The 25838-nt window shown below is 37.5% G+C and overlaps 2 protein-coding genes across 3 annotated transcripts; one reads left to right on the top strand and one right to left on the bottom strand.

Moving 5' to 3' along the window:
* Positions 1-17: 17 nt before the first annotated feature.
* On the bottom strand, positions 18-22522 carry LOC123314526 (glutamate receptor-interacting protein 1). Of its 2 annotated transcripts, XM_044899862.1 has the most exons (16): positions 22210-22522; positions 20384-20768; positions 16210-16353; positions 5759-5968; positions 5059-5224; positions 3948-4450; positions 3524-3640; positions 2506-2686; positions 2213-2439; positions 1795-2136; positions 1247-1408; positions 973-1149; positions 716-921; positions 420-629; positions 246-365; positions 18-88 (listed from the first exon to the last, which is right to left on the bottom strand). In XM_044899862.1, exons 2-16 carry the CDS (start codon positions 20469-20471, stop codon positions 20-22), a joined length of 2922 nt encoding a protein of 973 aa, XP_044755797.1. In that variant the 5' UTR covers positions 20472-20768; positions 22210-22522; the 3' UTR covers positions 18-19. The 2 variants fall into 2 exon arrangements, with proteins under 2 accessions (XP_044755797.1, XP_044755798.1); XM_044899863.1 differs by lacking the exons at positions 16210-16353; positions 20384-20768; positions 22210-22522 and adding an exon at positions 6188-6671.
* Positions 16951-25838, top strand: LOC123314535 (sodium channel protein Nach-like). The gene is made up of 10 exons (XM_044899873.1): positions 16951-17274; positions 23269-23522; positions 23595-23795; positions 23847-23997; positions 24143-24288; positions 24341-24443; positions 24793-25214; positions 25288-25382; positions 25432-25664; positions 25722-25838. The coding sequence occupies exons 2-10, from the start codon at positions 23335-23337 to the stop codon at positions 25836-25838; spliced, it is 1656 nt and encodes a 551-aa protein (XP_044755808.1). The 5' UTR covers positions 16951-17274; positions 23269-23334.

Below are 25838 nucleotides of genomic sequence, written 5' to 3'. Positions count from 1 at the left end.
GATTTGGCTCTTTTTTGAATTATAGTGTCTTCGTTATGGTATGTTGATTGCTGGGAAACACTTTTTTATTGAAACCATCTTGCTCTCCCTGAAAATAAAAGAATGCTTAATTTAAGCCTCATACAAGTTACCATAATTGTTGAGTGTTGAGTTAATCATGCTAGTGCAGTTTTCAAATCAAAACAAACATTGTTGAAAGTTTATCATTGAGCATAAAGGTAAACGCAATCGAATTAAAAATTTACCCTTTCACAACAATTGGTGTATGGATTTCTTGCGATTACCAATTCAATTCTATCTCCAGCCGATGCTATAAGAGGGACAGTCAAGCAACAATCGAAATCCTGAGTTTTTGTGTCGTTCACCTAGAATTTTAGAAGTAGTTTATTTAAATTTAGTGGAAAATATATGAAAACTACCTGGATTATCCTATCGTAAGGTTTAAGTAGTCCAACTATGTCTGCAGGACCATCTTTTCTGATTTTATTGACATAAACGCCTTTCTCATAAAGGCCATCGCTTACACTGAAGCCATAATCATCATAAATTGAATCTTTGTACAATGTGACGTGAAATATCTCGTGACCAGCAAGGCAATCGTCTCCGTACATCTTCATAAAGTTGTTTGACTGCAATATTCAGTTAAAGTTACTTTTAAATGATGAATTAGACATCGCGCAAAAAATTTCAAGATGGCGGCAAAATTTGAGGTTACCTGCTGGTAAGAGTGAGTCGTGTCATACTTGTACGAGTGCGAGTAGCTATAGTTAGGCAAAGGTAAGGGACTTGGGCAGAAAACCTCATCAGCATCGGAATAAAACTGTATCTGCGAATCGTGCTTCTGATCAAGGGATGCGGAGTCTTTCTCTGGGAATGGTATCGATATCGGTTCGCTCATGAGACTTTCTCCGTCTTTGATATCTGAAAAAGCTGACATTAAACTCCTAAAACATCAAGTTAACTAGTTATTACCGGTAGTATTGTCGGCATTGTCTGGATTATTGCTATCCCAGGAATGTACTGCACTATCTACACTCATCACTCCATCTGGGCTTGAGTACTCGCATCTATCATCCAGATGCGATTCCATGAGGCTGGACGTTTCTCTGGAGTCGGGGGAGTAGTCAATCTTGAAATCTGTTCGGAATTCTGGAAATTGAATCTAGCATTAAGTTCCTCCTTTAGTCAGCGTATATCTGTAGGTAGATTCTATCGAAATAAAACAGTAGATGTTGAGGTAGTTTACCTTTTGGCTTTAAGTTGCGAGCAATCTTCAACTGGACTCTATCCCCGGAGGTTTGGAGGAGTCTTATAGCATCAGATAGTCGTCTGTGTTCCAGACTTTCCTTATTTATAGCCAAAATCCTATCTCCGACGTGAAGAGCTCCAGTTTTTTCAGCGAGACCACCTAGATCAATACTTTTTATCCTTCAGAAACGCCTTCAATCGACTACATGTTTTACACCCCCTATCATAACACTTGGAGGGTGCGATTAGGTTATAGAAATCATGTATTCTGATTGAAATTAATGAATTATATGAAAAATTGGGACTTCAACGAGATTGATTGCGAAATTCTTACAACTGATTACATAAAACACTGTCTTCATGCAGATTCATAGGTTGATCCAAGATAAAGTAGCTATATACCACAGCGGTCTATAGAGACGGCTGTGGTATAGGTAAACCAACATGATTCGAACTAGGAAACTTCAAGCAAAAAGTTTTCGTCTCGTTGTTTGATTGGTACCTGTAAAAGGACAATACACCTTTGCCAAAATTCAATATACACACCTTCTGTGATCCTGGACAATATAATCGGCTCATTGGTGTTCTCGCTCCCAGAAATTGTTATACCCAGTGGCCCTCCATACCTGTGAAGCTCCACGGTGTACACAACGCTATCCAGGAAGAGGTTATCACCCTCAGTCTCAGTTTTTTCGATCTTTAACGTGACAATATCGCTGCTCGAATGCTTTATGATGTCGAAGGCCGATTCGACCGTGTGATGGGTCAAGGTTTGGTTGTCTATCGCCAACAGCCGATCGCCAGCGTGAAGGGTACCCGTTCTGTGGGCTATAGAGCCCCTGCATATCTCTGAGATTATGAAAGGATCGTCTGGTGCCACTTTGGATGCTGAAAATGGAGATTTAACGTTTGGTGTGACCAATTGGGATATTTATCATTGATTTAAATTTGAGTTCAACCCTACCGGTTATCGTGATTCCTAACCCTGGTCCCCTCTTCGCCAGTTTTACAGTGAATATCCCACTGGAAGGCACTATTGTGTCTGCCACATCGAACTCTACCTGCAGAGCTACCTGACATACGTTATTCATTTCGGTTCCTCGATCTAATATTGCTGTTATTTCTTGAAGGGTGAGGTTATACTGATGGTTGACCGTTGTTATTCTGTCTCCTACCTGCAAGCATCCACACCTAAAAGAAATTATCAGCTGTAGCAAAGGAGATTTTCAATCTTTCACTAGCAGACCGAAGGTATACCTGTATGCAGGGGAGTCAGGGACGATCCTGGAGATTAAAATATCTGCTGGCTTATTGTCTGTATGTTCTCCCACTGAAACGCCTATGCCAAATCCAGTTCCCCTATCGCTGAACAGGGTGATGTTGAGTGTTTCCGTATGACAAACACCCATGTTGCCGGAATAGCCGAAACTATTTGATCCTGAAAAGTTAATCACGATATTTTCTTGATTTGAGGAGATGGAGTGGGCTTTGGTTGATGGTTGGGCTCATACAATGGAGGTTAGGGGGAGTGTTCATTCTGGATTCTGGATTTTAGGAGGTTTGGACTGGCACTGGGACCTTAATGTTTATCGTGCACTCCATCAGAGCTGTTTTCGCTGCTATGTCTACATAGCTACAGCCGAGAGTTCTGATGAACTAGCAAGTTTTTCATTCAAGGTTTTTTGCTTTGGCTAGCAATGGCGATGAGGAATTCTGTCATCGTATGATATGGAGTTTTATCTTCCTCCTCACAGAATCTGCACTCGTTAGATTCTGCAAGACCCATATTATCATCAGGTGCTTCCTGAAGCGACAATGATGCCTACAGTAAGGAGGAATAGCACACAGTGTCACGTCACTGGAAAGATTAGCCGATGGGATGTACCTTACCAGAGAGATCAAGGCTCTCTGAGTTCTAATTCTCCCATTACCCATACCTTCCCTGGATATCCTTAGGATGGCCTTATGGGCTAATGAATCTGCCACAAAATGAAAAGGTGTGAGATCTGTATTGATCTCCAGTGCTCTAATAGGGCACAATCTCATATCTGCAGTGATGCAAACGCAGGCAAGCTATAGATTCATCGATGTACTCATTTCAACGCTGTGATTGAATGCAACTTTTTTCTCGATAATGGTGCTTCGTTGTACTTCCAAAGAAGCAGGCTGATATGTAGTTTTCCATTCTTTAACCCCTCAAAATCGAGCATTGTCAAATCCGGCATTGCCCTCACTGAATTATTTAATTCTGCTATGATTTTGTTTTGTTTCTTACCTAAATCCCCATCGAAAGATTTGTGTAGCATACTCCGACGATTTGGTATGTTCCTTCTTCTGGAACATCTTGAATTTATTGTGCTGTATCCACTGAGACTTGGACTCGGGTATTGACCTGAAATTGAGGTGAATTTTGGGTAACTGAATATGGCATGCAATGGAATTTCTCATTGTATGTCAGATATTGTTGAAAGTGTCCTTGATAACAGCTCGAAATTGAATCTTTTCAAGAGTTTCCACATAAAATTTCTTCAAAATAACTAAAAGATCAAAATCATGAGATGTTTTTCATTCTCAAATCACAAATATTAGTTAAAAAAAAGGATTAATCTTTTGTAGTCATAGAAAAACCGTTTCGTCAATGTGTATAGTGAAAGTAACACGAATATAGTGCTGTTATTTATCCAATAAAACCTCCTCACCAAAACCATAATTCCTGGACACCCTGTGCAACGCATGAAAGGGCAAAATCTGCAACCTCCTCGCTTTCCTCAGCAATTTCTCCGCTTCCACGAGCGTGCCATCAAAGTCCTTCATCGCCAAATCGTTTATAGCCAAAATCTGGTCACCAATGTTCAAGGCGCCGCACCGATCTGCCGTACTACCCTGTATTATATGTCCAACGAAAAACCCGGAAGCCGTCACTTCGTCCAAACCGAAATCACTTCCGTAATTGTTCAAAATCACCCCGAAGTCCTCCTCCTGCGTCCTGTCCATCTCCACCAGAAGGGGACCAGTGGCGTACTTCACAGTTTCCATGTTGCTGACCTCGTATTCTATGGTGAGCGTGGTGATGGTGACGCCGTTTTGGTTCTTGGTGACGCAGCTTTCTCTCAGGAGCTGTTGGGCTTCCACCAGGGTCTTGTTGTAGAGGGATTGGTTGTCCACTTTCAGCACCCTGTCTCCGACACGTATGAGGCCAGTTCTAGGGAATAAACGAATTCTTATTTGAAAAAAAAGCGGGGTTTCCAGATTTTCTGATTCTAGCATTTGGGAATGAACACAAAATTATATGATTTACACTAACACGATTTGATGAACACTTCCCTACCACAATACCATCTCCACACGTGAGTGAAGGTGAGATTTACTGGGTCTTCTGTTTTCTATGACACTTTTACTAGGTAAAGGTTTAGATATTGAGTTTATGCAGAGCTTCTAAGAACTAATACCTAAGGATGGGATCAGTCTAAGGCGGATAAAGCTATTTTTCATGTGGTGGGGGGTAATCCCATCAGATAACCTTTGAAATAAAGTTCACATGACCATAGATCGTATAGATTTCTATACGTGAACGTGTTTGCTATCTGCCCATGAGATTGATCTCTTCCTTAGATCTTAGTTACTTTTTATAAACTATCCATAAGCTTGAATATATCATTGGACTAAGCAGTGTATATGATCCCATTCCCAATAGGATTCAAAAGACCAAAAATTGAACGCTTAGCTCAAACTAAACCGAAAATACAATCTTCTTCAAAGTAGCAAGCGAAAATTCCAGATAGTAAAGTTATAGCAGAATTATGTAGTCACCTTGCTGCAGGTCCATTTGGCCTCACATGTGTGACAATCAAAGGTCTACTCAAATTGGGGTGGTCCAACACTGTGCCACCTCTGAGAGTTATTCCAATTGAACCGTCAGTTCTTTCCAAAGTTACCTCAGTGGTTTTTGTGATTACACTCATCGATTGTTGAGAACCTGTAGAAAGGAAGTTTGATAAGGCCCAAAAAACTCAAGTTCGGGTTTGGTCTTTCTCATAGAGGATTGGATTCCTAATATAGGTATTTCAATTGGTTCAAATAGGTGATCCCAAGGTCCTACTGAAAGCCTGGGTTAGCTAACATCGGAAAGATTATGTGAAAATCTTAAGTATATAATATTTTCTTGCCAGAGTAGGAAGCTTTTCATTTAGAAATCGTTGCACGATGTTCTACATTTCATATGGGCCCCAAAGAAGCAGAAATATAAAGTCTTGATAAACGAAAATTAGTGGCTATGCCATGGAACATTTGATTCTTGTTCACGGTTCGGAAATAAACACAAAAAGAAATACACATTCATCAAATTTTTTCCACATGACTTTCTTCATAACCCATAGATCATAAATCAAAAAAGCCGTTTATAAGCTGGGCTTACATGTTCAATTTCACGCATAATTTCCAGACACATTCGAAAATTTTGTAGGTCTATGTTTTGTAATCTTTGATGGTCAAAGTTCCCTATTTTACTGACCGTAACAAGGCAAGGAATATCCTATTTCCAGCATCGCGTTTCCATCGACGTTTTCCAAGAGGCTGCTTACGTCGCTAGGCCTCATTTTGGAAGTGATTATGCCATTGATACTGTGGATCCTGTCACCAGGTACTAACTGGTCACTTGCTACAGCTACTGAGCCTGGTCTTAAAGATGCAATACTCGGAGTGGAACCCAAGTCAGAATTTCCTGTGGAATAATCGGAATGAGTCATGATTTACTGTAGGGGTGGGAATTTGAAGTTGTAATCTTTAATTTTAACTTTATGAGAAGTAGGATAATCTGAGGTCTTGGAGATTATGATCTTTATTTCTGCCATGGTTCCAATTGAAATATGTTGATATAACAGGAAGTCTTAAATCGTTGTAACAGTTTTGAAAAGGCTTCTGTGATATTTCTTGAAAATACCTCTTTTGAACAAGTGGCTTTTCCTATTCCTCTTTTCTTTAGGCGACCCTACTGGTGTTTTTGGGGGCTTGCACAAACCACCATCTTCACCAGCTTCTCCTTTACAAGGATTCGACAAACTCCTAGCTCTAGGTCTGATTGAGGAGAATTTTAGCGAAGGGAACATGATGGACGGTTCAAAATTCAACCCACTATAAATTTGATCACATTTTTCGATATTGTAACTTAGAAAAACCGCACGGAAGGATGTGGATCACTGAACACTTGCAGGTGGTTCGAAATGGATCGTCTTGGGCTAAATTTGGAGAAACGAAGTATACAGGTCGATCACACATAACCGACTTATCGATATTTGGGTCGATTCCATCGTTTTTTGGGTATTGATCGCGTAGAAAAAAGGTTCTTAGGGATTCATCGTGTATCTTTTATCGACGAAACATTCTGAGCGTGCTACAGTAGACGTATCCCGAAGTGTACTGTTTATTTTTAACTTTTCTCAGTTTAGATATTATTATAGGCTGTGGAAATTGTCCTCGGTCGTTTGATGAGGCTGAAGATTTCCTCTGTTATTATCAGTTCAGTGGATCGCTGAATTCTCGAGGAGAGTAATAAAATTGGGTGTCATAGAGGATACGTCGAAATCGACAACAATTGGTAGAATAGGTCTACTATTCTAGTATACTCATTCGTAAATGATTTATTTTGTGTCCGTATATTAGAATTGTGGTCTAGTTGAGAAAGAAAACAGCTAAATCCATCTTAGAATGTTCATCAATTGTGATCCATCACCTGGATCACAACGATAATATACAGTGTGTCCCAGGATTAATGGGAATCAATTCGGATATACGTTCAGTATCTCCTATGGAGGCATGAGAAGAAACGCTTCATTGAAGAGTTATATAGCTTGATGACCGATCGGGAAGGCCAGTTTCTGTGTCAGTCCCCGAAAATATCGATGCAGTTCATGACATGATTTTATCAGACCGTCGAATTGGGCTAAAACGGATATCTGAAGCACTGAATATTTCATACTAACGCGTTCATCATAAAATTCACGACAATTTGGACATGAGAAAAATTGCTGCAAAATGGATCCCCAAATGTATGAATGTTGACCAAAAGCGTGCAAGGGTAGAAGCATCGCGTTCGATCTGTGCTCAATTTGAAAACGATGTAGACTTCTTAAATCGAATTGTTACTATGGATTAGACTTTGGTACATTTCTACAATCCAGAAACAAAGCAACAATCGATGGAATGGCGACACTCTGGTTCTCCAAGACCTAAGAAGTTTCGTGTCAAAAAATCTGCTGGAAAAGTTCTTGCTTCAGATTTTTGGGATTGCCATGGAGAAATCATGATTGACTTTTTTGGATAAGGGTAGAACAAAAACCGGAGATTACTATTCGACATTACTGACCACTCTACGAGAAAAAATTGAAGAGAAAAGACGCGGAAAGCTATCCAAAGGTGTTTTGTTTTTGCAGAGGACAACGCCCCTGCACACAAATCTCATGTTGCCATGCAAGAAATTCGTGATTTAGGGTTTGAATTACTAGAAAACCCCCCTTATTCACCAGATTTGGCTCCATCCGACTGTCATCTCTTTCCTAAACTGAAAAAAGTTTAAAAGGTCGTAAATTTTCTTCCAACGAGGGGGTAATGAAAGCTGTGGAGGTTTGGTTTGCAGAGCAAGAAGAAACATTTTTTTTGAAAGGTCTAGAGACGTTGCAGGTTCGCTGTTATAAATGTATCCAATTAAGAGGACAATATGTTGAGTAATAAAATATTTTTACATTCAAATTTTGTTTGGTTCTATAGTAGGTTAAGAATTTTTCAATATATCCTCGTATACCTAAATATAATGAATAAAAGCAAATGAAATTATATTTTAGGCATAAATACATCGAAATTTCCCAAACACCAGGTCGTAGTGCTTCAAGTCCAACCTCTTCGCTCGTGAACGCGGTCCACTTCGTCTCTGCACACGCAACTCTATTAATAAAACTCAAAGGGGCGAAATGGAATAGGATAAGACTAGAAGTGCGCCATGCGTCATCCGTTTCCGGCCTAATATTATAGTTTTGGCGGGACTAGACGTTTCGATTTTATTTTTATTTCGTTTTATTTGGGCGAAGTTATATGATCGCGATAAATCTCAATAAATCCGCGCTTATGTGCGTCTGAAGTCGTAAAAGCTGGGATCTTTCGACACAGATCCTCAGTAATAATTCCGGCAGAGCAAAGCTGAAATTGGCGGCATTAATACTGACACCGCCATTTTGAGTCGACAGAAAAGCAAGAGGTAATACATTGGAAAAGCTGGGGGAAAATGTGTAAAGTGAATGTGAGGTAGAGTAGGTGAAGGCCAGAAACAAATGGTTTTCGCAATATTTCTAAGCCTATATACACCCGATAGAGTTGAGAATTAGCAAGTTTCAATAAAATAAGAGGATATATTGAAAAATTCTTAGCCTACTACATAACCAAACAAAATTTCAATGTCAAAATATTTGATTACTCAACATATTCTCCTCTTAATTGGATACATTTATTACAGCGAACCTGCAAAACGTCTCTAGGCCTTTAAAATAGAATGTTTCTTCTTGCTCTGCAAACCAGACCTCCACAGCTTTTATTACCTCCTCGTTGGAAGAAAATTCACGATCTTTCAAACTTTTTTTTAGTTGAGGAAAGAGATGATAGTCGGATGGAGTCAAATCTGGTGAATAAAGGGGGGTTTTCTAGTAATTCAAACCCTAAATCACGAATTGTTTGCATGGCAACATGAGATTTGTGTGCAGGGGCGTTGTCCTGCAAAAACAAAACAACTTTGGATAGCTTTCCGCGTGTTTTCTCTTCAATTTTTTCGTGTAGAGTGGTCAGTAATGTCGAATAGTAATCTCCGGTTATTATTCTATCCTTATCTAAAAAATCAATCATGATTTCTACATGGCAATCCCAACAAACCGAAGCAAGAACTTTTCCAGCAGATTTTTGGACACGAAACTTCTTAGGTCTTGGAGAACCAGAGTGTCGCCATTCCATCGATTATTGCTTTGTTTCTGTATCATAGAAATGTACCCAAGTCTCATCCATAGTAACGATTCGGTTTAAGAAGTCTACTTCGTTTTCAAATCGAGCACAGATCGAACGCGATGCTTCTACCCTTGCACGCTTTTGGTCAACATTCGAACATTTGGGGATCCATTTTGCAGAAATTTTTCTCATGTCCAAATTGACGTGAACCATATGATGAACGCGTTCGTATGAAATATTCAGTGCTTCAGATATCCGTTTTAGCCCAATTCGACGGTCTGATAAAATCATTTCATGAACTGCATCGATATTTTCGAGGACTGACACAGAAACTGGCCTTCCCGATCGGTCATCATCTTCAAAGGAAAATTCACCTCTTTTGAAGCTTGCAGTCCAATTCTTCACGGTCGCATACGAAGGACATTGATCACCAAGGGTATTAAGCATATCTTCGTAAATCTGCTTCCCTCTTAACCCTTTTAAATACAGGTACTTGATGATGGCTCGATACTCCAATTTTTCGATTTTCACAATTTCGGTGGACATCTTCTTTCTCTAAATTTATTGCGTAACTCTGGTTTACTTTTTTGACCTCAAACTTCACAATGACACTTCTAATGAGTTATTGTTCGTTGCTTGGGTAACGCAATATTTTTTTATGCATGGAACTGGTCTAGGCTAACTAGATAGGTATCAATACATCCTCGTATAATATTTGGAAGGTTTGTGCTCGATTTTGGAGACTTTTGGCGAATAGTTGGTACCTACAAGCTTTGTAATGATTGTCATAGGTATAATTTTCGTAAGCTCGAATTCTGAGCTATTTCCCACAAAAGAGCCCACCCCACCCACACTCAATCGAGCAACGATCCCGATTCATTAGCATCGGACACCTATCGATCCATCTTTTAATTTCCGATGGAAATGGAGCCTATTTTTACGATTATTCTCATCTCCGACGGTATATGAAGACCGCACGAGGAGCACGTGGTCGGCTCATTAAAGAAGATTAACGGCAATAGTTACAGTTCATGAAACAGAAGAAGACAATTTAATTAAGCCACTATGTGGCTGCGACCGAATTGAACGATGACGGCAGGGTTGGATTCTATTTGCGTTGGCCAGATTAACGTCTGGACAAGGCGTCAAGAAAGGGTGCTTTTGTTTGTAGAGACGACCAACGACCATTATGATGACAGATTCCATTTGCAGTTGGCTGCGATGGAGACACGTACTGGGATGGAATGTCAGTTGGACTGACTTTCATGCATATAGAATTTTGAATTGGAAAAGATTAAATGTGTTGAGGTATTCAAGTGTCTTATGGACACTTGCCGATAATGATATCGGCTTTGTTTTGGCTTCAATCACGAGTGCGACCATGATAAAACAGTTATTTCTTTGGTAGATAAAATAGAAAAGAGGTACTCCAGTATGTTCTTTATTATAATTTGACGAAATAAAGCTCTTTCTGCCAATCAGCAGGCCTTGGAAAGGTAATTATAACAGGTGATAACAAGGAAGAACAATACAGCGAACATCAAGGCACATTCTGAAAGAAATGAAGTAAACAAGCACCTACAGAACTAGATCTTGTAACAAGCGAGGTACTAACGCAAATCTTTATGCTCACTCGTTTCTGTGGGAGATGTGAGCTGAAATGTCTAGCCTTTAACCACTCGTCAACTTGAACTCGCATTTGACTGTCTTTTCCCTACAGAAAACCATTAATGGCAATATTCAAAATCAGGCATCCTTTTATCGCCTCCAACTGGCAATTGGATTATGATAGTTGGGGAGCCAAAGGTGCAATTTTACGTGTCAGATTTCTAGAGGATATGTTAATTGGACCCAAAGGAAGCTACTTTTCAAGATACTGACAATTTGGACGTGAAGCAAGGTCCAGTTGCAGACGTGTTGTCCCATTAATCTGACACTAATCGGGGGGGTTTTCTTAATCTGACAGTTTGAAGATGATAACAAGGCATTTTTTTCAATATCTCCCTTCCTGTACCTCTAATCATTTCTGTAATCATTATGAAAGTTTTAGATAATAAAATTCTATACAACTTTTGTCTGAAGCAGTTTTACCTAGTCTTAACCGTTTCCGAGTTACAGGGCGATATGTGCGAGGAGCTTAGCCGCACATGCGAAAGGCCAAGGTCAATGTAGAATCTCAGTCTAATGTACATTCATCGCCATATATCTCAAAAACGTTCGAACGTAGAAAAAATTGCTTCGGACAAAATTTGTAGTAAATTTTATGCTCTACAACTTTCGTAATGAATGCGAAAACAATTTGAAGCCCAGGAGAGGAGATGATTAAAAAAAACTGATTTTTGTGACCTTTATGGCCAGTTTTTGTTGTTTCGGTTTGCTGAAACTGTCAGATTATATTTTTTCCGTTATTCTCTAATCATTAGCTTCATAACAACACGTGACTCTTCTCAGATCAAGAGAATATATACTTTTCAACATGTAATTAACCACATATATCTTCTGACATGCACTAGTATGTACTATGATAGTTTTTTTTTACTATTCTGGCAGGATGTCCTAGACAATTCCCCCTATATACAGATCTAATTTTTGACAGAGGTACTCAAGGTCCGGGGTATCTCCGCTTATATTAATCTGACACTCTCGAGTAAATTTGCCTCCCAATACTGGCATTCCAGCAAGGGCAGCAAGTGGCTACCAAACTAAATTTATGAGTCCCAACGTTGGCGCCAATGTATAGGACAGAATTAAAAGAGGTAACCTAAATCCGAAAACCTCAAACCGTCTATTCTGTCGTTGATTTCCGTACATAAACATTTATTAAATAATGAAAAGGTCACTTTCTCGAGGTGAAATATGTATCCCTTTTCTCGAAATAGAACCTTTCGCAATTAAGTCTTCCAACTCATCGCAAATGAAGCCGAGCAGGCGGCAGGAATCGAGAATTTTCACCGATTTAAGCACGTATCCATCATTGTCACGGAGGTTGCGTTTCAGGTATTCTTCTAATAACCCCTGGGAAGCGATGCCAAGCGTCGCGACTTGAACCTGAGCAAGACGGATATATAAAATCACCTATTTCTGTACGATTCACATAATAAACTTTAATGAGATAGCATCTTGCAGCTGCATCAACACTTTTATTTGGTCTCGTTACAGGTAAATCATAAGTACAAAGTGCCAGGGTAACGTTGAAGGCTGTATTATTAGCTTGTTTTGCCACGGCTGACAATCAGGATGTCTTGAGTCATGGGCGTGAAACATTGGAAACAGATTCGTTTTGAGGGGACTATTCCTGAGATGCGTGCATCTCGAAGGGTAACTAACGTAAAAACAAGACTGTTCCTCATGAATGAATGCAATAGAGGAAGTGCTTCCATTGTTGAAACTCATTTTTCATCTGTATTAATAGAAAAAAGTATAATCGTCAGTTTTTCAAAAGGAGCGATTCGAAAGAAATCAAATCTGGGATGCAAAGTTATTTTTCTAATTTTGACATATAATGTGACACTTTTTTTAAACTCATTGACGTTCTGAAACGTTTTATTTTTCGCAACCAGTTACGCAAAGTAAAATATTTCGCAACTGATGATGAAACGATACGATTTTAAATGAATCTCTGAGAATAGCTTTTGAAGACGTTTTTGGTCCTTTTAATTCGATCTGTGCTCGATTTGAAAACGATGTAGACTTCTTAAACCGAATTGTTACTATGGATGAGACTTGGGTACATTTCTACGATCCAGAAACAAAGCAATAATCGATGGTATGGCGACACTCTGGTTCTCCAAGACCTAAGAAGTATCGTGTCCAAAATCCTGTTGGAAAAGTTCATGCTTCAGTTTTTTGGGATTGCCATGGAGTAATCATGATTAATTTTTTGGATAAGGGTAGAACAATAACCGGAGATTAGTATTCGACATTACTGACCACTCTACGGGAAAAAATTGAAGAGAAAAGACGCGGAAAGCTATCCAAAGTTGTTTTGTTTTTGCAGGACAACGCCCCTGCACACAAATCTCATGTTGCCATGCAAAAAATTAATAATCTGATAGACTAGTACCATAATGATCGTCATTCGTCATTATGATTGACCATAGTGCCTCCCTGTTGGGGGCTGGTTGAAGGAAACCAGACCAGACTATGCAGCCACTTAGTAGCCCACTTTTTTCAACGTTTTCAGTTTTTTATGGGCGATTTATAACATTCATATTGCCTCCTGGAGCCTAGAATAACATCAAAGAAGCCCATCAATCAGCTGTAGGGTGTGTGCCCGATCAAATAACACATCTCGGTTCGATTTTAATGAGGAAAATGAAAACCAAGACGTTGCTGGTTGGTACATAGTTTGGGCGGTTCGACAAACTGCGCCCATCAAAGCAACAAGTCACATATCGCTATCCTTCACGTCTCGTGAAATGTCACCTAGAGTGACTGGTATGACAGGGAAGTACTGCGTTTCAAAGGGGGATACTGTAAAAATAGCTGCACGTTATTTATCGATCGAGGGTGTCAACACTTTCTTTTATCTGTTTTCTCTTTGAATATCGAAGCGTTTCTCTTCGGTTTTCAGAATAGGCCTCGAATATTAGGAAGTCGTATATCTTTCAGCAAGGATTCTCGGCTCATACGGTTCCTGAACAATACAGGAAATTCCCGCTTTGATGATTTGTTTAGGTGGAATCCCAAGAGCATGCGGTTCTGTTTGGGTTTAGACTGATCCGGTTTATAAAACGGTTACGCTTTTTTTCTTTTGTGGTTGAGTGTTTTTGTGCTTTCTCCATGATTTTCTAGTTTTTATCTTCACGTCTATTATTTGCTCCCGATGATGAGCTTTATTAGGTATTAGCTCGAAATATGTATTAATTAATATCACCTAAATGTTTATATCTGGAATAGTGTTTCATTTATCATCTGTGGAGTGCACTGGATACGAGGATATATTGAAAAATTCTTAGCCTACTATAGAACCAAACAAAATTTCAATGTCAAAATATTTGATTACTCAACATATTCTCCTCTTAATTGGATACATTTATTACAGCGAACCTGCAAAGTCTCTAGACCTTTCAAAAAAAATTTTCTTCCTGCTCTGCAAACCAGACCTCCACAGCTTTTATTGCCTCCTCGTTGAAAGAAAATTTACGACCTTTTGAACTTTTTTTCAGTTGAGGAAAGAGATGATAGTCGGATGGAGCCAAATCTGGTGAATAAGGGGGGCGTTCTAGTAATTCAAACCCACAATCACGAATTTTTTGCATGGCTTCATGAGATTTGTCTGCAGGGGCGTTGTCCTGCAAAAACAAAACTCCTTTGGTAGTTTTCCGCGTCTTTTCTCTTCAATTTTTTCCCGTAGAGTGGTTAGTAATATCGAATAGTAATCTCCGGTTATTGTTCTACCCTTATCCAAAAAAAGAATTGTGATTACTCCATGGCAATTCACCAAAAACCGAAGCAAGAACTTTTCCAGCAGATTTTTGGACACGAAAATTCTTAGGTCTTGGAGAACCAGAGTGTCGCCATTCCATCGATTGTTGCTTTGTTCCTGGATCGTAGAAATGTACCCAAGTCTCATCCATAGTAACAATTCGGTTTAAGAAGTCTACATCGTTTTCAAATCGAGCACAGATCGAACGCGATGCTACTACCCTTGCACGCTTTTGTTCAACATTCAAACATTTGGGGATCCATTTTGCAGCCATTTTTTTCATGTCCAAATTGACGTGAACCATATGATGAACGCGTTCGTGTGAAATATTCAGTGCTTCAGATATCCGTTTTAGCCCAATTCGACGGTCTGATAAAATCATGTCATGAACTGCATCGATATTTTCGGGGACTGACACAGAAACTGGCCTTCCCGATCGGTCATCATCTTCAATGGAAAATTTACCTCTTTTGAAGCTTGCAGTCCAATTTTTCACGGTCGTATACGAAGGACATTGATCACCAAGGGTATTGCATATCTTCGTAAATCTGCTTACCTCTTAACCCTTTTGAATACATTTACTTGATGATGGCTCGATACTCCAATTTTTCGATTTTCACAATTTCGATGGACATCTTCTTTCTTTTAATTCATTACGTAACTTTGATTTACTTTTTTGACCTCAAACTTGACACATCTAATGAGTTATTGTTCGTTGCTATGGTAACGCATAATTTTTTTTTTGCATGAAAAAGGTCTATAGGCTAACTAGATATCAATACATCCTCGTATATGGACCTTCAATTCTAATTCTACTTCATACATAATAATTTTCTCGAATATTTAGATCAATGCTGGAGATTAGTGATCTTTACTAGAGGGTGGACTAATTCTTCGATATAAATCTTCCAAATCCTCGTTGATATTAACTCCAAATTCTACACAAACAAACTGAACCGTATATAAAGCAGCTGCAGAGCTAATAAACTTGCAATGTCACAGCCATAAAATCACTCTTTTTTCGAATTTCAAGTTGCCTGACGCTGGGTTAAAGCCAAGATGAGGTAATTACTGAAAATTCCACCTTGCCAGAGAGATGGATGCGAATTAGGAAATGATTTATATGCCCCAACTAATTTTTATGAATGGGTTTGTTGAGTACACTGAATAGCAGCTTTTCACTTCGTCTAGGTTAACTAATTAGATAATACAGAAATGGTTTGTTAATCTCTGGTGTGATCTTATTTTCTGCGTACTGTAATGGAATTGGAACAATTAGAAGACTGGCAATGAATGGGAATTACACAACCCATCACAGAATGGTATTATTTAGTTTAATTAGGCACATTTTTCTGGAATAAACACAAGAATTCTTCCTGATAGAAGTGTTTTCAACACCGAAATTAAATACTATTTAAAGGTCTTTTCTGAGTTTGGATAAATTGAGAATGCTCTTCTAAATTAAAACTTTTTATAACTGAAAAAAATGCCAAAATTTTAAAGACCCATAATTTTTTCCATTTTAATCTTACTAAAATGAACATGCTACTCACCTATTATGATTCCCAAAGATTCACCAGGATTTTTTCTCAGTTGAACTGTAGTAGTCAACTGCAGTCTTTGAAGGTCAGAATAGAATCCTTCGGAATGTTTCCCTGAGTCTTCAGAAATAGTGGTAGAGCAAACTGATTTGTAGTCTGTGAAACGATATAAATTTCAGATCATTATCCCACATGAAGTCTGATTTCAACAATCTAACATCAGAAATTCTAAATGAAAATAATAATTTACCCAAGGGGTAAGTATATGTCAATATACTTGCTATTCAATTTTGAATGGCACAAAATGCATAACCTTTTTTGTTCATTTCGGAGAGTTATTGTTCGAATAGTATTCAAGACAAACTTCATCGCTACCCTGTATTGTGTGAATCAGTAAACTATCTTTGGAAGCGTAAGTATGACTCAAAGTTCCTGAAAAGCAATCTAAGTATATGTACCACCTGACTCACGTTTGTCCAGGTTTGGGTCAAGTGGGGAATAATTTCATGGCTAGTCCTATTTATAAACAGTTTTTTTGGAAATTTTATGAATACTCATATTTCTGCCAGTTTTCCCTGTCTTAATTTGAACAGTTTTAGGAGCCTTTTTTTGTGCGCAGAAGATACATTTTTCTGTTTTGTTTTATTGATTTCGAATGGGTGATATTCATACAGGGTGATACTGTCCAGTAAATAAATGATTTGGGTGAACTTTCATCAATATTGAGCTGAAAATTTGCACCAAAGGGTTTTGATTACTGACATATTCAAGTCAAATATTTCCCCAGATCACAGAAGAGCGACCCATGATTCTGCTTATTCTAAATAATCAGGATTAGTGTCTGATGGATCAATCAGTGTCCCAAACAGCTCGGTACAAATTTTCGAGTCAATATTTTCCCTAGTTGTCTCAAAACTTTCCCAGTGTGTGATCTAAGTCAATACACCTGAATATTTACTCTTACAAGGAAGGGGTCCATGATATGACAGACCTCATTAGGACAGTGCAAAGAGCCCAAAGAAGAAATTGTTGGATCCAGCAGTAAATTATTTTTAGAATGTCGCTTCTGATGAAAAGGTAAGACAGGATACGGATGTGAGCCTTTGCGAAAAAGCTTATTTTCGTCTCAGATGACAGATGCAAACAATTAGTCCTGGTAGAATTTTAAAAATAATATTTTCTCTATCCTCAGATCGGGGTCTCAACTTCCGAAGCGAAATATATGTTCGTTAATTTCCAAACCACAAAGTCTGCGTTTATATTTAGTCCCTCTTTTTCTTGCGTTACGATCCTGCACTTTGATATGTCGTTTCTCATTTTTCGTGTTGTGTGTAACTATGGAGGATCGGTTGACTAATTTTACACGTGTTTTCGAAATGATGAATATTCATTACGGACCCGAAAACGTTTCGAAAGATTTGATATAGGACGTCCTGTATACATCTATAGAATTCGCCAGAAATTAGAGTAATTGTTAACCGGAAAAGAGTTTTCTTTGAGATTTCATTCATGATCTGTTCTCGTTGGAAGTTATGTTATTTGAACATTATCTTCCTAAGTATATTGTGATGATATCTTCTATTAATGAAAAGTAAGCCAGTTAAACTTTGATGGTGCATCTTTGAAGTAGAGCAGAAAATCGTTAGATGTGAATCATCAATATCTGACGATCCTTTTATGATTTTTATGTACCAAAATAGTACTAATCCTAACAAAACCCCATAAGGCCAGAAATGTCACTGTGGATGACTTAACAAAAACATTCTTGTTGGAAATAGAATATGACCTCGTGCTTCAACTTTCCTCGTAATTAATTGGTACTTATCTGTTAAGTTAATCAACAGCTAATTGTGGAATCAGATGACTGGTTATGTGGCGGGACAAGGCATGAAATACTAAGCGTCATTTATAAACACACATAAATAAGTACCAAATTGAATTTACTATTTGTTCTTTGTGTACCTAGGTGAAAAACAGATGGTACGCATACATGGCGCTTCAGAATAGGGACATTGAAATTTCCATTCCTCACAATAACAAACAACGAAATTCACTTTTTCTAATATACAGGGTGAGTCTGTGACTCGTACGAATATTTTAACAGTAGATTCTTGAGATCAAAAGAAACACTTTTTTCCTTTGCCATTTTTTCCTTATCGTCTGGGTTTGAAAGTTACAGGCTGATGAAAAACCGTTAAAAAATGTTACGTATTTTTATTTCTATCTCACAAATGGTTTTATGGAATGAGATGAATTTCGGAATATAGTTTCTCATATATTTGATGAATCTTTTTCGAACACAAGATATCACTCAAGTCTCCAGTTTCCTCATTATGACCATTACGTACCATTAAAATTAAGGTACCAAAAATTCAAAGAACCAAACTCTTGAAACTAAGTTGGACGCTATGTAATGAATATTGAAAAGTTTTGTAAAATAGAAGTATTCTTCATATTTTCTCATATAATGCGACGTTTTCGAGTAATTTAGTTCAAAAATAAAAAATATCTGTGTAATTCGAAAAATTGGGTACTTTGACTGAACCCTTTTTAAAAGATCCATAGATGTGTAGAGTCACAGACTCAGCTAGTTATTCGGAAGGTAATTTGTTTTTCCAGGGGTGGCACAGCTCATTATGAAAACTATATATTTTTGTCAGGGCCGAATCAGAAAAAATGGTATAGGAAAAAAGTGTTTCTTTTTACCTCGAGCATCTACTGTTAAAATATTTGTATGAGTCAAACACGAGTCGGCTTATTTGACTTTTATTTTTGAAAGTTGTTTTTCACCATAAAAATTCGAAAAAATTCTGTAAAAACCTAATGAATTCCATTCAAGTTTGTCGTGTGCATATTCGAAAAGGTAGTACTATGATGTATTACGTCACAAACATACTTAAGTTAGAAAATTTCTCATCCACATATCAATTTTTCGTTTCTTAGTTTTATTTTTAGACGGTTTATCGTTTCTCATGTGTGGTCTATCTGCATAGCGTCAAATGGTCTGCAAAGAGGTAGGAATAATGACATTGGGGTAGTAAAATATTAAGTGTGAGATAGGCGATTAATATTTGACGCTGATATATGAGAGTTCTTCTTTTGACTATACCGCAAGTCAAGAGGGGTAACACATGTGGGAGGTTTGTTTAAGGTATTCGATAACGACCCGACATTGAGCTTAGAAAAAAAATCTGACATCTTTAATACCCTCCATATAACCACAGATTACTTCTGTAATCTGTGCATATAACTTTGGGGAGAGAGATCATTCGTTGATATTTAAATGTGAATAGGGTTTATCTGCCTCTACTGTTTATTTAAGGGGTGATTTCAAGAGTTGCGACTCCTTAAAATCACCCTTACTTCTCGAAAGATACATTGGTTTATTATTAAAAAAATATTCTTGGATTAAAAAATAAAATTAAGTGTGAGATAGGCGATTAATATTTGACGCTGATATATGAGAGTTCTTCTTTTGACTATACCGCAAGTCAAGAGGGGTAACACATGTGGGAGGTTTGTTTAAGGTATTCGATAACGACCGACATTGAGCTTAGAAAAAAAATCTGACATCTGACAGATGTGTGGTTTGAAATATGAAATATGATTTCTGTCAATCGATTGTTTTTGTGATGTTCAGTTGGAAGTGTGCTGTCAACTTTATTTTTTTATAGAATGTCATTTAGAGCTACCTAAAGGCCTTGCCTCAGCTCCAATTTTTTGTTTAATAATAATAATTTTTTGTTTAATAATAATAATCTTTAATACCCTCCATATAACCACAGATTACTTCTGTAATCTGTGCATATAACTTTGGGGAGAGAGATCATTCGTTGATATTTAAATGTGAATAGGGTTTATCTGCCTCTACTGTTTATTTAAGGGGTGATTTCAAGAGTTGCGACTCCTTAAAATCACCCTTACTTCTCGAAAGATACATTGGTTTATTATTAAAAAAATATTCTTGGATTAATGTTTCAAACAATCGATTGTACAAGAAACGACCTGAATTCAACGTCCCAGATTCCAAAATTTCCACTGAGTCAATTATATTTAGATATGCATTTTCAATACAGCAGCGAAAATGACTGAAAAAAGGCAGCGTTCTTTCATTTCTTCAAAATGTCCATGTCCTAACTCAAAAACTACACAGATACTTTATAATCCTCAATAAAGGAACACCTACCATACAACTCCATCGCAGAATGATTTCTCGCACCTGGTTGATTGGTATAGACGTGACTATTTCTAGCAAGCACCTTCCAGAGCTTCATTCTGAATCCTCAAAAGGCAGTAAATAACGAAATCCCAGCAGTTAAAAGCTAAACAGCCCTATTTTCGTCTACACTCCATTCGACTTCATTGTTACGTTGTATAGATCCACATCCAAGTGAATAGACTGTTTTATTGTTCCTTATTTTTTCTAGTCTTAACAGATGTTTAAGGGATCATCAACTTTTCCTTGATGACGTTCTCTAGAAGGGTTAACAGCTCATCGTTTGGAATGGTTCGAACATAAAATGTTCCCATTATGAAGCTCCCGAAAGATGTGGAAAATGACTGTTTGTACTCTGAAAAGAAGGGGTTTATTTAATATGTTTTATGGAGTAGAAGAAAGAATTATGTATTGACATATTGTTCCATACCAATATCGGCAATATTTCAATCTTACTTTCGAAAAATCTACACTTCTATATCACCATTCTATATCAAGGGTATAAAAATTGGTTTTTTCCGAGTTGTCCTTCAAAGTGACGACTAGATAAATTTAGAAAGAATTTGAGAGCCATCTTTCATTCTATATGAAGAGGATGTTTAGTTCCAGATGATTAATTCAAGAAGGGTGGTTAGTAATCTTGATATTCGAGATTTTATTGCTCAGAAATTGTTTACTCAGCTTCGCCCAGATTAGTAAAGAAGCGTTGATGGTCCCAAAGATTTTTTTTGTAATTTGAAACTAAAGGAACTCATTAATTTCCTCAAATCATGAAATTGAGAGATCAAACGAAATGATGTGAATTGTATAAATTATTTATTGATTAGTTTTCACCAATTTGCAGATTGGTAACTCAATAACTGTATGGAACCTGTTTCTCGTTGATAATTAATTTATATCACATCAACTTGATCCGTTTTCGATTCCATATGATGAGGAATTGATTGATGAGCTCTATATAGTTGCAACGCCAATAAACATGACCAACAATAAGTTAACAATGTTGCTCTTAATCACTTCTGTGACAGGAGGAGTGCCGCTTTGAATAATGTGTTAAGATAATACCAATTCGTCTATTTATGAGACGGCATCTTGGATTTTTCAACATCGCCATTAGCTCTGGAAGACCAGACACTATATTTACGTTATCTCGAGCAGCTTTGGCGAAACAGATCTTCCATTGTTTCAGGATGTCTTTTGATGTCTATAACATCGGTGTCTGTTTGAATGTTCACTCAGTTTATGCCTCAGAGAGATGTTAAATTTGAATTTTGTAGCTTCCTAAATGTGCGTGTGTAATCAAATTTAGTTATTACAAGATGAATTTGAGAAAACTGAAAATAGAAGATCTAGCAAGACCATGTTTTTATCGACAGCTTGGTCATTAGCCTTTTTCTAATCAATTAACACAGGACATCAACTAATCCGAAATAATGTTCAAAGGATTCGATGAACGAAAAAAATTTACTCATACCAAATTTAGTTGCATTAATTTCTGGATATCCTGTACAATATGATGGGGTGAAGTTTAAGACAACATTCGACTGTCCCAATATTTTTTTTTGAGATCGAAGATGGGCTCCACAGAGCCTTTGAATACAGGTACAGTACAGCCAGTCGAAAATAAGCATCGTCATTCGAAATTTAATTGCTTTTATCAATTATTTTTCATGCAACAATAAATTTCTTGACTTTCAATCCTTCAAATTTCAAATATTATCATCAGCTTGATTATTCAATAGATAAATCAAGCTTGAAACGATATAAGCTGTGAAATAAAAATCAAAACTTCCTACCTTTCAGTTTGTTTGAATAAAAATTTGACTACCTCGAATCGACGACAAGCTTGAGCACAAAACAACCTCAACACTTCGTCTGTTTACAACACGTCAGTACACGTATAAACAAGAAAACACCAATCTTCCTCACTTCAACGTGCACCACAAAACTATCCAACTCCGGACTTGATGAAGCCCTGAAGCTGCAACTAACTAATATACATTGAACAGAGAATCCCCCAACCCGTGTTGATCTTTGATGAGCATCACCGTGCCTCAGATGACACGTTTAGTTTAGATAAGAAATGCCTTCCCTTTCGGTTGGACTTTTACACATTGCTTGCATCTCCTTCTTTCGCTAAAAAGTTTCAGGATAGGACAGAGAGGTGGCTAAAATTAAACCATCCATTCATTTATCTTTGGGAGTTATTTTTCGTGTGTTCGTCATACGCACGCGGTGATTCAAAGCCTTTCTTCTGAGATAAGGGTACCCTAGCATACCTACGACTCCAAATCCCTTAAAATTGAGAGACCCATATTTGGTGTGACATGAAGTAAAATCATAAAATCAATCAAAACAGTCAATATTCAACAAAAATCCACATGTGTGGTTAGAAATCTGGTGTGCTTCAATTTGGAAATTCATATTCTCAATATATTCTACAGGGTGTTTATTGAAGACGTGGCAAAAAGAGAAGGTGATTGCTTCTCTAAAAACATTTCATGAAGGAATATGAGGTCAAATATGCAGCTCTTCTGAGACAAAGGGTGTCAAAAATAGAAACATTTCTCAGATTTTCGTTGGTTAAAGGGTTTACCAACATATCTAACATTTTACCGGGATTTCCTTAGTGATTTTGGACAAGGAATGACCTGCTTCATTTTTGCCGCATCATTAGAAAACACCCTATATATTAGTTGCCTCATATTGATGTTATCATCGTCACTCTATTGTACACAATTTCGGGCATTCATTCTGTTATAATGTCTGAACCGATGTCATTGTTATTATTATCGATTTATTCCAATAAAGAAGACATACATTTGGACAAATCGATTTATTATTTATTACAATAGGTGTACCCCATCAATGGACATATCATGTAGAGATATTTCCACGTATAGTCTGTATTTTCTTAGGTCATGTCTAGCATAAAAATAAGTCGCAACTCAAAAAAGAATAAGAGATATAAAATGAGTAGGAATTGCTGGAAACAATATCGAAGAATCTTGAAAACAAGTTGGAAGGTACAAACTAAGGTTTTTTTCGAGAATTCCACTTTGCATGGAGTGAGATTCATCGCTGAAGATGGTCGACCGTTTTTTGAGAAGTGAGTCAAGTAAGCTTCAAAGTTTGGCTGATGGTATTTGACGGGTAATCTTAAATTTTCTCTTCCTTTCAGGTTTATGTGGTTCATATGTGTTATGGTTGGTTTGATCACATCGATAATAATAATCTTCAGCCTTTGGGAAAAATTTCAAACGAATCCGACGATAACAGGACTGGATACTGATTTTCACAGCTGGGATGTAGCCTTTCCATCTATAACAATTTGCCAGGAAAAACCTGGTAACGATACCTTGATTGACGAATTCATTGAGAAGTAATATTTAGTAAACAAAGTCTACGTCTTATTGATAAATCTGATTTTAAGGCAAATGAGTGATTTTGTGGAAAAAGATCAATTGAGGAAATTCTTGGAATTTTCTACAACTTTGTCATACGACAACTTGAGGGAAATAGGACCATACACCAAGTTGAATTTGTCCTCAGTGGAAAAATCATTCAAAAAAGTCATGTATTCCGTAAGATATTCATTTAATTTCTCGTATAACTTTTTCTTATGTGATGCAGATATGTTTTCAATTTGAGTCCGTGTTATCACAAGTCTTGTTGAACATTGAGCTCGTGAAAATTCAGACACATTAACTATTGTTCACGTTTTTTCAGCTCATGAATAAATGCGAGGATGTCTTCGAGAGTTGCGAATGGAAATCAAAACCCTACAACTGTTGCGAAGGTTTTTTTCCTGTATTTACAGAGAGCGGATTCTGTTATAGTTTCAACTCTAGACATCACGAAACAGAAGAAGAAAGGTCTCTTTACTATTGATACAAGGATTCTTCAGACTCTCATTCTATTTTGCAGAAATGAAGGTGATTCGAAGGAGTTCGAAATGAGGTACATAAAGGAAACTGATCTGAAGTGGAGTCTTGCTTTTACCGTGAAAAATACGGATATAAAGATACCGGTAAATATGAGTTCATTTACATAACTTAACCATATAACATGGAACCTGGATCCATCCTTTATATTGCAGAATTATTTGTTCAATGACCAAATTGTAGGCCTATAAAAGTAGTTCTTATACTGAGATTGACAGGATCTTCACAGTTTACTCATCTTTTATAATGATTGATTCAATAAAAGTCGATTCTGATCTGATCTCGTCAATGTGTTTCTAGTTTGACCCTTTAAGTTTTCATGTCACTATACCAATTTCTCGTAGCTTTTGATATGTATTTAATTTAGGTATGAAATTTTGACCAATCTTCACCTGATGCATTCCTTCTCTAGATCTCAAACCCAGTGTGTTTCAGATTTACATTTTGAACTCCGATGAAATGGCTGGGATAGACATGAGGCCCCAGCACATTTGGGACTTTACAATGAGAAGCATATCTTTCTCAGTTAAACAGACTTATACCACTGAAGACACCAAACAGCTCAGTATAAAACAACGTCGCTGCATATTTCCAGATGAGAGAAAACTGGAAATTGATTACATCTATACGTATACTGCCTGTGCCAGACAATGCAGAATGGACACGTCCATGAAACTGTGTGGATGTGTTCCTTTCTTTTACAGCATCAGCAGCGAAAGTCCTTACAGATACTGCCGTATCAGGGAACTAGAATGCGTAGCTAACAATAAGGGAAAGATTTTGGATGTAGAACATTGCGATTGTCAATTGAGTTGTTCGAACACTGTTTATGAGGTTGAAAAACTGAGTGCAAACAAGTGAGTATTTTGGGAGAGAGTCCTTTGAGCTAACTTCTGTGGAAGATTCAGGCTTGTACAATACTTTTTTCAGCGAGGACGAAATAAACACCATGGAAACCGGATTCTTATCATGGCCCATGATAAGATACAAGAGGGAAGTTCTGTTCGGGTGGGTGGATCTCCTTGGTAATAAGTTTTCATCGATCAAAGCAGAATGAAAATTTGCATTTTTCAGTATCTTTTGGTGGGATTGCTGGGCTGTTTCTCGGCTTCAGTCTGCTCTCAGGCGTGGAGATCATCTATTATTTCACAATAAGGGCATACTTCATGATACTGAAAGAAAGGACCACTCTAGAAAAAATTTACGAACAGGATAAGACAAAACCTAAACCTAGCTACGACCTGAGTTTAACACCATACTTCATTTCTGCACCATTGCCTGGAAATGGGTATAACGAACTCAGGAAGGTGCACATGAAGAAGATGAAGTTGAATAAGGCGAAGGTGAGTGAATCAGATCTGAAGTTTTTCCACTGTGTATCACTGGTATCTTTTTATCAACAGAAAATCGTTCCTCTAAATGGCAGATGGAGGCCAGAAGACACGATACTACCACCCTACGGGATAAACTACATGGATTGA

Source organism: Coccinella septempunctata, chromosome 5, assembly GCF_907165205.1.
Source record: "Coccinella septempunctata chromosome 5, icCocSept1.1, whole genome shotgun sequence".
Classification (NCBI taxonomy): domain Eukaryota; kingdom Metazoa; phylum Arthropoda; class Insecta; order Coleoptera; family Coccinellidae; genus Coccinella; species Coccinella septempunctata.
This window is presented reverse-complemented; position numbering and strand designations above follow the sequence as displayed.

What these genes read in the sequence shown, in the direction of transcription:
- LOC123314526 (XM_044899862.1), bottom strand. Translation starts at nt 20,471, where the DNA reads ATGAAGCTCTGGAAGGTGCTTGCTAGAAATAGTCACGTCTATACCAAT. An exon ending in TTCTGCGATGGAGTTGTATG is followed by an intron (nt 16,354 to 20,383) that starts GTAGGTGTTCCT and finishes ATCGTTTCACAG; the next exon opens with ACTACAAATCAGTTTGCTCT. An exon ending in CTTACGATAGGATAATCCAG is followed by an intron (nt 366 to 419) that starts GTAGTTTTCATA and finishes CTAAAATTCTAG; the next exon opens with GTGAACGACACAAAAACTCA.
- LOC123314535 (XM_044899873.1), top strand. Translation starts at nt 23,335, where the DNA reads ATGTCTAGCATAAAAATAAGTCGCAACTCAAAAAAGAATAAGAGATAT. An exon ending in GGTCGACCGTTTTTTGAGAA is followed by an intron (nt 23,523 to 23,594) that starts GTGAGTCAAGTA and finishes TCTTCCTTTCAG; the next exon opens with GTTTATGTGGTTCATATGTG. An exon ending in ATACGGATATAAAGATACCG is followed by an intron (nt 24,444 to 24,792) that starts GTAAATATGAGT and finishes AGTGTGTTTCAG; the next exon opens with ATTTACATTTTGAACTCCGA.